Genomic DNA, 14770 nt, shown 5'->3' on the forward strand with positions numbered 1-14770 from the left:
AAAAAACCCTTTTAAAAGGAAGAAACCTCTGGCAGAGCCATGCTCTGAGAGGGGCAGCCATCTGCTGCGATTAGTTGGGGGTGAGGAAAAAAGGAGACTAATAACTAATAATTAAACACAAAGTGTTATACAAACAAATAGAAAGTGAAAAGAGGTGAGAAGAAGAAGAAATGCTGAATCCATAATGGAAACCCCACAGCAGCCTAGGCTTATTGCAAGCGTTCAGGCTAACCTGATCCAGTCCTAACTTTAAGTCTAATCTTAAAAAAACAGAGGATGTCGCCGATATCCAAACTGGGAGCTGGTTCCACAGAAGAGGGGCCTGAAACATGAAGGCTCTCTCCCATTCTACTTTTAAATATCCACAAGTATATTAAGGAATATCAAGTAAACCAGCAGTCTGAGAGGGAAGTGGTTTTTCAAGGTGATATAGTACAATGAGGGTTTTAGAATAAGATGGGGCCTGACTATTCAAGACTTTTTATGTGAAAAAAAGGTTTTTAAATTAGATTCTGGATTTAGCAAGGAGAACATGAAGACAAGCTAAAATGGGAGAAAAATGGTCTCTTTTTATAGCCCTGTCAGTCCTCATGCTCCAGCATTCTGGATCAACTGAAGGCTTTCAGAGAGCAGACAGAACACAATAAACATATGTTAGGATTTTACTGGCATTTTTTTTTGCCGATAGTGAGGGACTGAGAGTAGTAAGAGTACGAAAAAAAATCATGCAGAGCAGTTATAAAATGGTTACAAAAAGAGAGGTGACAACAGATGGATGTAGAAGAAGGTATTTAATTTGCACCAATTATTCTACAGACACAGTGAGCAAGAATGAAGCAAAATGGAAAAGGAGAAAAGGGACTGACATAACAGTTATTATCGCATCTGAATGGCACAGGGCCAGACAGGCACCTATCCTTGGATAAAAAAAAGAGAGAGAGAGAGAGAAACAGGCAGGTTGTCATGGTCTTTTTACCTGATGATGTAGCCCTGGAGTGGACCATTTTGATGACTCTCCGGGGGTGGCTGCCATTGGATCATGATGGACTGATTTGTGCGTCCACTTGCGATGACTGTCTGAGGGGGGGCGCTGGGAGGTTCTTCGGGGAGAGTTAGTCTGCAGCGAGGAGCAAGGAGAAAAGAAATAAGAAAGGAGAGGTAAAAGCAGAGACAAAGTGAAGCCGTGCATTAATTATCCTGGGTTTCTGCATATTTCTATTCCATTTCATCATAGACATCAAAACATAATAAAGACTGCTTTTTGTGTTTTTTTCAGAACACCATAAAGGAAAGTTGGGTTAAGTGTTGCTGTGTCTTTGTCCAAAACATATTCTCTATAATACTGTCCGCAGAGGGACAGCTTGCTGTGGCATGAAAAAAGATCAAAGAGGCCTTGGTAAAAAATGGAGCAGCACAATGGAGAGACAGGGCGAGTGAGCGAAAGATATAAAAGAACAAGAAAGAGAGATCCAGGCAGACTTTTCCCTTAAGTCAATTTAAGATGACATCTTGATTTCTTCCCAGTGCACCGGAGCACTGCTCTGGAGGAGATAAAGCAGAGTGTTTAGGATCAAAGAGGTGTGCCAGAGAGATGCCTCAGAAAAGCCCTGCACTCACTGACGCTCAGTCACCCTCCTGTGGTGCATTCTTGTCTGGGCAGATTCACACTGGAATTCGGCTCCGCGAATGAGTGTGTGGTGCAAAAGGTGCGTAATGGGTAGTGGTGGCTTTTAGTTTGAGGAGGGTCTTTCTGCAGTTAGAAAAAAAAAATCCAATGGGTTGTGTTGATGCACACAAGGTCAGACAGTAGTGTGCATAGGCGAATAGTGATGAGCTAAGAATGTGTGTGAGAGTGTGCGGAGGTGGGCCTGCATGTTTATGACAGCTTCTTCTTCCTAGTCAAGAAAATTCACTTGAGATTTGAGTCTGTGTTGAGCTCTGCCACTTTCAAGCCTCTCTGTATTTTACTCATGAAGTATGGCAAAGGAAGTTAATAGGAGGGAGCGAGACGAAGCTGGGTCAGCGCACCCATCAAGTCTTCACAAAGCGCAATTTCAGCTCATTCACAGTTTTATCTTGAAAAGGCCCATCCTGAAGCCGGCTCATCTCTCCCTCACTCCCAGAGGAATGAAGACCAAAAAGTGGACTTACAGGAAATAATCACAGGATTTTCTATTGAACTGCCAAGACGAGCGAGGAAGAACGGCTTGTTCCAGAACAGTAAAAGCCCTCAAAGTGCAACGCTTGTCTCACAGCCAGTGTACACATTAAGAAACACAGTCCACAAGCAATATTCTTAACATTCAGCAGATGCATAACAGCTAAGTGAAGCACCCACCGGTCAGTCTCTTTGCTGAACTGGCCTCTGCCCACGTCATTTACGGCACACAGGCGGAACTGGTATGAGCGCGCCGGGATGAGGCCACCAACAGTAACCCCAGTAGACTCTGGCTCAATGTTGGCCAGCAGCACTGTCCAAGGCGCGTCTGAGATAGAGAGGACACACATAAAGATAAAGCTGTGAGCAGTAGCTAGAGAATGATGAATGACCTTGTGAGGTCATTAAGACTCTTGAGAAAAAAAAAATCTCTCCACTACTTGCGAACTTAAATTTAAATTCATTGTTATTTCTGACTATCATTGCACACCACTGTTTCATTTTTTCAGTAATAATAGTGCAGCTACTGATAAGAAACAAATAATTTATTTTGCATAAAGTCCCTCTAAATATCAAATTGCAATTCAATTATCCAAAACCCAGATCCCATCTGCATCCTCAGATTCATTTTCCTTATAATGAGTTGTCATCTACTCAGTTAGCCTGAGCTTCGATGAGAAATGGTTGAGCAATTTAGTCTCAGTGGGTGAAAACATTCCCACTTCTTTGATTTTATCAAGTGAAAGGAAGATAAGAGTATTGGACAGCAACACAATTTGGTCTCCCTGTTCATTTGTAAGGAAACGCACAAGTGAGGCAATTGAGTTATACAGATTGAGGAATGTATGAGAGCGTGCAACTGCCAATTTTAGATACACAATTGAAATGTAATATAATAGGAGGGATTGCAAATTAGTGTTCCCTTTGAGAATAAACTAGTAATATCACCTTCGAAATTACTAATAAAACTATTACATTTGTGAGTTTGCATTAGGTGTGCATGGTTAAAGGTGATAGAGGTGCTTGGTGGAAAAACTCACTGTTTTCTGAGACCTCCAGGATGTAGCGGATAAGGGGGCTGTTGCCATCGAAGGCCTGGGCCCACGTTAGGTTGATGGCCCTCTTCTCCGTGGTACTCAGAACTGCTATTGGGTTTTCTGGAGCATGAGGTAACTGCCTGTACGTGCAAATGTGGGTGAAAGGGAACAAGTGATAAGAGAAATAGAATCAGACAAGAAGGCAGAAAATAACAGAACTGAACAGTTAGAGTGAGAGTGAGGCATTGTAAATATTAGAGGTGTTTGATGGATTAGAGAGGAGAGCAGTGATAAACCACAACAGTGGAGAAAACATCCATCCATCATGTCCTGGTCGCATGTAAAAGAAAAAAAAAAAAACAGAGGAAAAAACCCCAACTAAAAACAGCACGATAAGACTGGGGAGACATGGGGTAAATATGCAAACCTGACTCGGAGGTGGGCGCTGCGAGAGTCATTGCCACCCACCGAGGTCACCCTGCAGGTATATGTTCCAATGTCACCCGACCACGTTTGGGAGATGTGCAGGGTCCCGTCAGGATCCAGACGCAAACGTGGGGACGTGTTCACGTCAATCACAGTGCCGCTCTTCTCCCACACATGTCTGAAAGCACGTGCATGAGAACGTAACTGTGTTACCCATGAAAAAACAGACACACACATACGCAAACTTTAACACTTCACAGTTACAGCAAAATTGTTTGCCCTTTATAAGTTCACACGGCAAACACAGAAGGAGCTAGCAACAATGAAAAGCGCTACAAAGCTGGCAGCAAAGTGTTTGGATAGAAAAATCTCTCTCTGTGTCACACGTGCAACGCACAACTTATCATCCACGGATTTCACTCCTCGTTATTTAACCCACCCACACATATGGACACCCCCCATTACATGCGCACATGCATGCAGGCATGCAAATATTAGGAGCTCCCGTGATTAATAGCGACTATTCGGGCTCTGCAGCTAATCTCCTCTGTGTTGCGTTTAATTAAAGGCGCTGTCTGAAGTTATTACTCTGTTTACATATTCATCTGTTTACCCTGCAATCTGATCAATGTCGTAGGCCCACAGGTGACAGGCTCTCTAATCACTGGGCTCCATAGACATCATTTCACTCCCTCTGAGACAGATGCCTGTACACACACTCTGTCATGCTCAAGACTGTCTAAAGAATGAGGGAAGGCAATGGACTAATTCCTAAATCTGACTCCAAGCGTTTCGGATGCTTCCCATAGGAAGTCTTCTAAGGGTGGATAAACACTATGAGATCTCTTGCAGATTTCATAAACTAATTAAGTACAACACTGATGCCCAAGCTTGTTCGCAAGGCTGGGAGTGATTAAAAAATATGGGATGGCCTTGGCTCAGGTAGTAGAACAGGTTGCCTACAGTTCCCATTGTTGACACGATCTCTGTCAACTCCATATGCCAAAGTGTCCTTGGGCAAGACACTAAAATCCAAGGTGATCCTAATGGCACGTTACTGGTGTGTGAACGTATACTGCTCTTTTTGAAAGGTGCTATTTACTTGCACAACATTTACTTACATAAAAAGAATGAGTAAGACCGACAAGGAAAGAGAGCATATTCCAAAAGATTACCTTACAGTGACACTGGGATCATGGGTTACACCACAGGTCATAACAGCCTTGGTCCCTTTGATGACACTCTGGTCTTGTGGCGGTTTAGTGATGCGGGTACGTGCTGTGAAAATGACCAAAGGCTGTTATTCAGAGACTGTTTGATCAGTGAACTGAACAGAGATTACAGGAATTGGTCTCATCTTTCACTCAATATCTCTCTGAAATAGCATAAATTATATTCTATTTTCAATTGGCAAAGTATTTTGCAAGGTTTCAAAGACAGGTAATGTGAATTTAGTCACAAAAATGAGTTCAGGCGTAAGTCGAAATATCTTGACAATGACCTCTAGGAGAAAAAAAAGCATGTACTTCTTCTACAATTTAGCACGTCATGTATTTAATAATAACAATACCAAAAAAGACATTTTCTCCTTTTATTTTTTCACATATTCCAAAGGTCTAGACTAGGTCTCATCATTTTCAGCAAGTTATACAAGTGTTGAACAATGTAAAAAACAAAGAGAGAGATTAAAATAGAATAAGCACATCTATATGTATATATATATATAAATAGCTTAGATCACACAGTCTTATGATGTGTTCCAAAAAACTTCTATTCTGTTCTACAGAGGGTGTCCAGTTGCTGTTACGCTTACCCCAGACCAACAGGTCAGCTGAAGCCTCGTCAATGCCCCTCGAGTTACTGGCCATGCAGGTGTATGTTCCAGCGTCAGACAGGTGGGAGGGGCTGATTAGTAAGCTGCCCGATTCCAGCAGGGTGAACCTGGGCAGCTGGACCGATCCACTGGCCAAGACACGTTCACCTGCAGGGAAGGGTGGAAGTGATCGATGATATGGGAGAAAGGACGGGGAACAAAAAAAGGGGGGGGTGTGGGGAAAGAACAAGAGAGATTAGAGTATTGGAGAAATGTCAGGGAAAACAAACAGAAGGGAAAGCAGCACAGCAACAGTAAAGAAATACAGCTTGTTTGGAGAAAATATATATTCTGGATCCTTTTTATAGCTCTTGTCTAACTGACTAGTCAAAATGCAGCATAATAATCTCCCCAATACCTCATGCTGTTAGCCCACGCACCTTTCTGCCAGGTGATGGCTGGCCGCGGGGCTCCCGAGGTTTCACAGTGTAGGATGACTGACATGCCGTCAATCACTGCACTGTCAGAGGGGCCAGCGGTTATGTTAGGAGCAATACCTGGATGGGGAGGGGTCAGGCACATGAGACACACGCACAGACATGGAGAAAAACGCATACGTTCAAGCAAAATCAGGTAAGACAGAGGTGATAATGAGAGACATAAACAGCTTTCTCCCTAATAAAGCAGGCAGCAGCTGAAAGCTTAATGGACTTGACAAAAGGGGCAGCTGTCAGGTCTCATTCTCAGGGACAGCTCTGAGAATCTGACAAGGCGCCTCCGTCTCTCTGCTTCTCCTGCTCATTCTCTCATTCAAAAATAGGCAATAATTGCCCGAGCATCCAAGGCTGACAAATCTGTCACTGCAAAGAGATATATAGATAGATGGGTGTAGAAAGGGAAGACACAGAGAGGGACAAGAGAGGATTAGGAAAGAGAAGAGAGGAAGGACGGAGCTGAAAGACAAACAGAATGAATCGGCAGACGTGTGGATAACGTTGAAAAAATTTTTCAAGGGGGACATACTAGTAACGGCAAGGTAGGTGTTTGTCTGGATCTCTCCTGCTAGATTGCGAGCAAAGCACTGAAACATCCCTGTGTCATCTGGCAGGAGACCGTTGATCTGTAGACTGCCTCCTACCAACACCCTGTACCTGGGGATCTTCACCGGGCTGATGGGCACTGCATCTTTATACCACACTATCTCAGGCTGTGGTGTGCCTGCAGAGGGAGGAAAGGATTTATTTATTTTTTGTCTCTGGTCACTGTGACCCTGTAGTCTATTTTCTTTTCTTTTTTACTGCTTTTTTTTTTAGTCTTTCACACATGCAGGAGCATAGTGGAAAAAAAAACACCACAAACCTCGAGCCTGACAGGGGATATCCACTACCTTCTCCATTTCTGCGCTGATGTGACTCGGCGGCTCTTTTACAAACAGAGGATATTCTGTTCCGAAGAAGAAAAGTGATTGCTCGCTAATAGCCTTTAAAAACAGCTCCAAAAATAATGCGTGCTTTTTATCATCACCCTCATCTGGCAATAGAGCATTTGCACGACTTTATATAACAGCATTAGCGTTAATACTGAAATATAAACTTTGAATGGAGACTCTGAAAAGTATCTCAGCTTGAAGATTAGCACTGATCATTTAGGCTAAGCTGCTTTCTGTAGGGTCAAAATGTATGTTGTAGTGTTGTTTACCAAGAACATGCAGGTAGGCCCCGGCCGTGACAGAGGGGACACTGCTGCTCCGAAGTGACGCCTCACACTCATAGTAGCCACTATCGCTAACTGCAGGCAAGCTGATGACCAATCTGCGGCCAAAATCGCGAATCCCTGTATTGACCACTGCCCCATCTTTTCTCCAAGTGATACTCATTTTGACAAGAGGCCTGAAAAAGAAAAAGATGAAAAGGAGAAAAAGAGAGCAAGAGACTGAGAGCGTGGTTTTTAATATAGATTTATATTCTGTTTCAAGGTTACAGAGCACTGGGGGAGCAATGGGATACATCTGTCATTCTGATTAAGTCTTTGAATTTGAGATAATAGTCAGAATTCAGAACCGGGATTGTGCAAGATTGGAAGAACAGAGTGAAGCCCCGAATCAAAGGGAAGAATGGAGGAGAGGTACAAAATGAGAGATGTGCAAAACACTTTTTATTATGTTCAAACAAAAGATTCCAAGATTCATTTAAATCACAAAATATCAGATGCGGGGGTGGGAGAAGGTGGTGGTGTTTTGATAATGTGTGAATGCCTGACTGTGTGTATTTGCAGTCTCCTCCTCAGGATCTGCATGTCTCTTTGTGAACATTTACCTTGCATTGGCAACACACTCCATGATAGCTTCGTTTCTCCCGACTGTTACACTGGTGTTCTTTGGGGGGATGATGATGGAGGGGGCAATGGGGTCTGCGGGTCCTCCCACATCTATCACACACACAGAAACGCACAAAAGTGAAAGAAATCTTTAAATTGCATGCCAGTCTCAGATTAAGCCTGTGCCTCTGCCTGATATAGCCAACTGAGCATGACTAGATCCTTACACAGAGACTGACAATTTGTCACCATCACAACCAAGTAGCCAGCATGCTATCAACCAACTATTAACGCCCCTGTCTTTACTTTAGATCCTCTTTCTAGTGCACACAGCATTTACTGAGCATGGTGTTAGCCCAGGTGTTAAGAAGCCATTATGTAACATAATTGAGACAAACAGAAAAGGCGATTAAATGCGGCACCATCACTCACGGGTTTCACAGAGCCTCCAGCCAACCATCGATTCACTGCCCTCAATCAGTGATCTCTCTCTGAATCTGATCTCATTTTCCCCCCACCTCCCCGGAGTACGGGTACGGGCCTGTGAACTTGTATATGTCTGAGTGATTGGACATTTACAGTGTGTTGTGTGCATGCATTGCTTTGAAGTTCGTTTCCGGATGCCTGTGTGAGACCATTTTCGGGGCTATCTCAGGTTAATAAGGGCTCTAATTAAGTTTTTATTATTGTTGTTGTTATTTTGCAGCACCTGATTATAAATCTCAACCTTTCATTGCTCAGTCCTGTAGAATCTCTACAGTACTGTAGCACTGCTTCCTCTACAAACACTGACTAAAAATAGACCTCCTGTGAGTTATTACCACTTTGACTCTACTCGCCATGTGATTACTGCATAGTCTCCTGATCATCAGTCAAATAAAAAACCTAAAAAACAAATATAAATATATATATATATATTTTTAACAAATTAAAATGCAAAGTATCTTCAATTTTTTTTTGCATAAATTCTTCTTCATGCAAATCAAATAAATACACGCATTCACAAAAGTTTGGCTGATCTAGATATCATTAATTACATTAAGCTGTGCACTTTTCCAGAACATGGAAGGAAATAACAAACAACACAAAATTAACATGCTGCTGACATTTCTTCAGAACGAATTCAACATTTCAAAAATAAAACATTTAATTTAACGCCAAAGAATTCCCAAATATCCAAAGATTTTCTTCATGGCAGCACAGAGATTTAAAAACACACACACACAAAAGAGAAAGCAAAAATCATTGGTAGGATGTTTGACAGACGGAAATAAACAGATAGAAATGTTTTGCAGTCATCATCTCGGAAATTTGATGAGAGATCGAGATGAGCAGTTAAATGTTTTGCTCATTTGAACCTTATTCAAAATTACTTTTATATTTCTAGGCAACAAATTACCTATTGATTAACTGGTAAATACATAGAACTGGTGGTACTGCAGCAGTCTGAAGGCTTGGTATTATTAATTAAATCCTTTCATCAACGTGATACAAGTATCATCTTGAGTACATTGTTGACATTATTAATAATCAGCATAATGAAGACCAATCAATCCATCTATAATAGCTGCCTTTTAGTCCCTAGAAAGCTAAAACACACAGAAAAAAAGAATTAAACATGCTACAATGATTTGCCTTTGTCCAAGAGCTTAGTGAGGAAAAATCAGAGTGACTTGGTTCTGCAGTTACTGGCTATACTTCTGTGAGATTACAGAATTTGGCAGGTCCGTGTACATTTTGCGACTAATTAACAAGCAAGACTTTGTGTAAGGTTTGATTGGCATAGGTTTCAGTCGAGAAGTAAGTGTGAAAGTGAAAAATGAGAAGAAAGAAACTGATGGAAAAGAGTCACTCAAACAGCATTAATATTAATCTTCTACAAAGAAGATTTAAAACTGAAAATCGCCAAGATCCCATATAATTTATGAATGATTTATTAATCAGAACTCTTGACAGAGTCATGTTGACGCTGCTGAAAATGTGATGATTGGCATGTTGTGTGAAGTACTCGCCTTTACACAGAGTGGCTGTTAACACTTTAATTTCGATTTGAGTTTTACTAAATGTTTTACAAATCTGTGTAAACACGGAAATTGAACAGTTTTGTTTAATTAAGTGAAATGTCCCACATATTTGGCTGGAAATGTAGCCCGTGTTTGCCAACAACGCAGCAAAAAGTGGGATTCCATTTGACTTATCAAAGAACTCATTTAATTTTCCAATAGACACGACTGGTTCCTCAGCACACGGTAATTAATGCATTGCAGTTCATGAACTCCCAGTGTTGAGGATACCTCAAGTGTGTAATGCAAAAATTGATGTGGTGACTTGCATAGCAAATTCTCACTACTAAGGGTGGCACCCTGTTTACATCTGTCTGTATCTAAAAACAACTGTAAATCCAAGTCAACTACAGAGCAATTCACAATCTAAGGAATATTAAAAAGGATGCCTGAATGTCTGCGTGCATGGAGCTTTACCCGACTCCACTTCGCGTTTCACTATTACACCCAGCTCTGTCTCATTTGTATGCTCCCTTAGGAAGATGGTGCTCCCTCTACTGCATATTGTTTAGTCTTTTATCCAGAGAATTGGTACAACGAACAAATGCAGTTGTAAAATTAAATAAATAAACTTATTGGCTTTCAGATGCAAACTACAACAGTGTTATCTGCAAGGTCAGACTGGGTGATATCCAGTGATATCTGATCCCCGGGGATTGCTGTACCGTGCGTGTTGAGCACTGAATTACAAATGCTGCATTAAAGATATGATGAGCAGATGCTGGCGCGAGAAGGAAGCTGTCATTAAAAGTGCGCAGAACAAACAGTTTTTAATTTTCAATATTACAGTTAACATCCCACTGTAAACCCTATGGTGACTTTTATCACAGTTGCTATCATGTGGAGATATTGTCCAGATAGCTAGAAAAACACGCTGAGTGACTCCTTTAATTGGGTCGTCGAGGTAGGCGAAGAAAGACTGATTTTGTTGAGATGAAAGTAAATAGGAGGCGGGAGCATTTGTGTGACTTTGTTTAGATAAGAAACGGTGACAGTAGGTGGGAGGATAAGGAAGCGGCAGGTTCAGTTAAACTACATAATGATTTGACTTAAAACCATGCTTCTGCCGCCAATGCCGAACTTTATTTGAAATTGTGCACATGTGGGTTTTATAATTGAGGCCGACCTTCTGCTTTGATTTGTGTGTTGATGTAGGCGTGTGTATGCTTAATCATTCCCTGTGTGCTCAGCGTCATTTTCATGAATTCATTTTTGGTTTTTTTGTGAGGAGGATTTCAACCAAAGGTGTACTTCATGGGGCCTTTCTGCCTTTTCACAGAGGTGCTGCTGGAGTTCCACCTAAAACATTGTAATTCGCCATTGAAGCCAGAGGTTGGAGGAGGTCTTGGAGAATAACAGGACATCTATTGTGCTGCAGGTAATGAGTATGATAAGCATGTATTTTTTAGAAAGAGAAATCGGGAAATAAAGAAAGCACCAGTCAGTAGAGGGCGCTATCTCTGTTTCTACTGTTTTGCCTGAGCAACCTGTTGTGTTGCCACTGTGCTAAATAAAAATGTGTATCTAAGTGATGAGCCAAGAGGAAATACACAATTTTAAAAAAAACAACCCAAAACTACATTTTCATCTGCAACAACATGTTAATGCAGTCGACCGATGACACAAACAATCCGCTGTGTCTTTCACTCTGTTGGCGAAGAAGTCTGTTTCCTGTGTATACACATGTACACATGTATGCGCACGTGTGAGTACTTACTCTCCACTGTGAGAGTGATGGGCTGACTGGTTTTGTTCTCCCCGTTTTTATCATTAACTGCCTGGGCATAATAACGTCCTGCGTCAGGGGCCACGGTGGACAGGATGACGAGCGTGTTGTCCAGGGCGATGGCACTGAGTATCCATGCAAATAAAAACACGCATTAGTTTTAAGGACAGTGCATTAGTGAATAATAATTCCTGCAACAATCAACCCAGTCTCAGAAAGCTACAAACTGCCTTTAGGTAGTGTGCAGCTGAACCAAATTAAGGCCACCAATTTGGCTTCCAATTAAAAGGTGCTAAGAGTGGTCAATAAGACTAGAAATTTCCAGTCGATTTCATTTCAGCCAACTGCTATACATTGCAAAATTCATCCTCAAACAAACTCAAAACCGTACATTCGCACACATAAACACATTAACAAGCACACAGAAACACTCAAATCATTAAACCAGTGAGTAGTTGTTTCACACAGTCAATAAATCTGAAGGGTAAACTGACACATATACGCATACATATCACATAAATTACCACTGAAAAGAAGCAGAGAGAGACAATTTTACGAGCACTTCTCTCTACAATATACACAGTGTGTTTAGGAAATAACTCAAAACATGTCTTGCTTTTTATAATCTGCTTAATATATAAAGTACTTCATTAAAGGGTTCACTGTCATATTAATTGTTATAGATCCCCGAGGGTTTCTACAGAAACACACTTGCGGCCAGTCTGAGTTTTGTCCATGGAAGCAGTTGCTTGGCTGGCTATTGACGCTGTTGGCTATTTCTCTTAATAGTTTAACACAGCTTGGTGCAACTAATGAACTTTGATTTCAACATATTTGAGGTATAGAAGAGACATCAGGATTAATCTTTATGCAGTTCTTCCTAGTTGATAGAGATTTGAAAAGAAAGTTAAAAAGCGGTGAAGTAGAATGTAAAGTTTAGGCTCTCACGACCGATACTGATGTTGATACTTGGTTAAAAAGCCATTGATTCAGACTTATTTCCTTAACATTTGCTGGTTGTGACATCTATGCTTAGTAAGGACTCAAATAACTACACACAGTAATTATTCATTCGTCCTTATTGAGATGGTATGATAATGCAGTTTAAAAAATAATGAGCTTTTATTGTTTCAAGTGGATTACTCATTTATAGATGTCCCATTTTGGCTGGTTGTTGTATTTGTGGCATTCCCTATTTTTTGAATGAGGGAAGTGAGCGTAAGAGGGAGAATACCTTCTGGTTGACAAACTATGCAACATCATCAGTCATGGTTGAAGGGTGTTTCTCTTCTTTACTTTTTAAATTTGTTTATTTCATGGACTGAAATATAGGCAAATATCAAATATTGGCTCTATTTCACAACAAATATAACAACCGCTCGACTGGTTATTTATGCACTTAAAATGGATTTTTCTCACGGTAATTGCATTTGTAGTATTTATGACAATTTTCAGAAAATACACACACAAAAAAACAATGAATGTGTAAAAGGTGCAGTTTTCAAGTCCAATCTTTTCTGTCACTGCTGTGGTCCAGCACCCTCTTGAATGACTAAATGTAGGTTAGGCTGATGGTTTGTTGAAAATGAGAGCTGACGCCAAGCATGGGGCCAGATTAGGCTCATTGTATCTGCCAGCATCCACCTGATCGGTGCAGGATAAACAGACAGACTCCTGGACAATTAGGAGCTGAGGCTCTTACAGACTCAACAGACACTTAAAGAAACGCACATTGATACACAGACACACACCTGTGAATATCAATGTGGCCTGACACAAAGCGAGCAAACAAGCGGTAAATGTAGAGTATCCTGTCAGTGACTCACATTGTCACGGTGCAAAGTTTCACTGCTTTGCTTCTAATAAGATTCAGCTCTAAACAACACGATAACTAGCTCTGGGATTGGTTGGACATTCATGGAAAGGACTGAGATTTTTCTTACCATATTCCTCAGTGCTTCTACTGCAACTTTTACAGCTGGACTCAGACAGCACTTTCACCAAATCTATGCTTTAACCAACAACATGCAGCCCAGGGTTAACCTCTTCATGTCAGATATGACATGATGGTGATCATAGATAAGGAGGTGCTTTCTGTGAAATTATAGACAGCCTACATCTCTTTTATGGATAACAAATATTAATTTCACAGTTTTTATTAAGGAATATTGGATATCTTAACATAATTCAAAAAACAGAAACAGATAAATTAAGAAAAATCCACTACACAGACTTGCACTTGGAAATGTGTTTTCCAATTGCAACTGGCCCTGTGTGAAATGTGTCCTCTGAACCTAATAACTGGTTGTGGCAGCAAGAACTGCAATCAAGCATTTGTGATAACTGGCAATAAATCTTTGAGATCACTGAGGAGGATTTTTATCCCACCCTTCAATTGCTTTAATTCCACAACACTGGATGGTTTTCGAGCATGAACAGCCTGTTTAAAGTCATGTCAAAGCATCGAAATTTGACTGAAGTCTGGACTTTGATTGACATTTATTTTGTTTTTGTAGCCATTCATAGATGGGCCTCTTGTCCTGCTGCATTACCCAAGTGCGCTAGAGCTTCAGACGTTCTCCTTCAAGATTTTCTGGTACAGAGCAGAATTCATAGTTTCATCAATTAGGGAAAGGCCTTAAAGTCCAGGTCTTAAAGCTGCAAAGCAGCCTCAGACCACCACACTGCCACCACTATGTTTGATTGCTGGTATGATGTTTGTTTAAAACCAGACATCAGAACTCGAACCTTCCAAATAGTTCTGTATTGATAGTCCACAGAGTTCAATTCAATTCAATTCAATTTTATTTATATAGCGCCAAATCACAACAAATGTCGCCTCAAGGCGCTAGAGTATTTTCCTAAAAGTACTGGAAATTCTCAAGACATTTTTTGCAAATGTGAGATGGGCCTTTGTGTTTGTCAGCAGCGGTTTTCATCTTGGAACTCTTAATGATGCTGTTTTTGTCCAGTGTTTTTCCTATTATGGAATCATAAACACTGACCTTAAATTAGGCGAGTGAGGCCTGCAGTTCTTTAGATGTTGTTCTCGGTCTTTCTTTTGGGACTTCCTGAATGAGTTGTCAGTGTTCTTTTGCAGTAATTTTGGTAGGCCTACCACTTCTAGGAAGGTTGACCACTGTTACAAATTTTCTCCAATTGTGGATAATGGCTATCACTGTGGTTTGCTGGGATCCCAAAGCCTTAGAAATGGTTTTATAACCCTTTCCA

At 41.0% G+C, this 14770-nt stretch overlaps 1 protein-coding gene across 1 annotated transcript in view; it reads right to left on the reverse strand.

Annotated features, from left to right (window-relative positions):
- The window catches only part of sdk2a (sidekick cell adhesion molecule 2a), an 83204-nt gene that overhangs the window by 20030 nt on the left and 48404 nt on the right, over positions 1-14770 (reverse strand). Inside the window, exons 5-16 of the mRNA XM_031736532.2 lie at positions 11531-11664; positions 7750-7861; positions 7133-7323; positions 6794-6877; positions 6458-6652; positions 5875-5991; positions 5435-5602; positions 4797-4899; positions 3623-3799; positions 3199-3335; positions 2339-2486; positions 977-1117 (exon numbers count right to left, since the gene is read on the reverse strand). Of these exons, the coding sequence (XP_031592392.2) occupies positions 977-1117; positions 2339-2486; positions 3199-3335; positions 3623-3799; positions 4797-4899; positions 5435-5602; positions 5875-5991; positions 6458-6652; positions 6794-6877; positions 7133-7323; positions 7750-7861; positions 11531-11664 (1707 nt within the window). The remainder of the gene's footprint in view (positions 1-976; positions 1118-2338; positions 2487-3198; positions 3336-3622; positions 3800-4796; positions 4900-5434; positions 5603-5874; positions 5992-6457; positions 6653-6793; positions 6878-7132; positions 7324-7749; positions 7862-11530; positions 11665-14770) is intronic.

Source organism: Oreochromis aureus, linkage group 4 (assembly GCF_013358895.1).
Source record: "Oreochromis aureus strain Israel breed Guangdong linkage group 4, ZZ_aureus, whole genome shotgun sequence".
Classification (NCBI taxonomy): domain Eukaryota; kingdom Metazoa; phylum Chordata; class Actinopteri; order Cichliformes; family Cichlidae; genus Oreochromis; species Oreochromis aureus.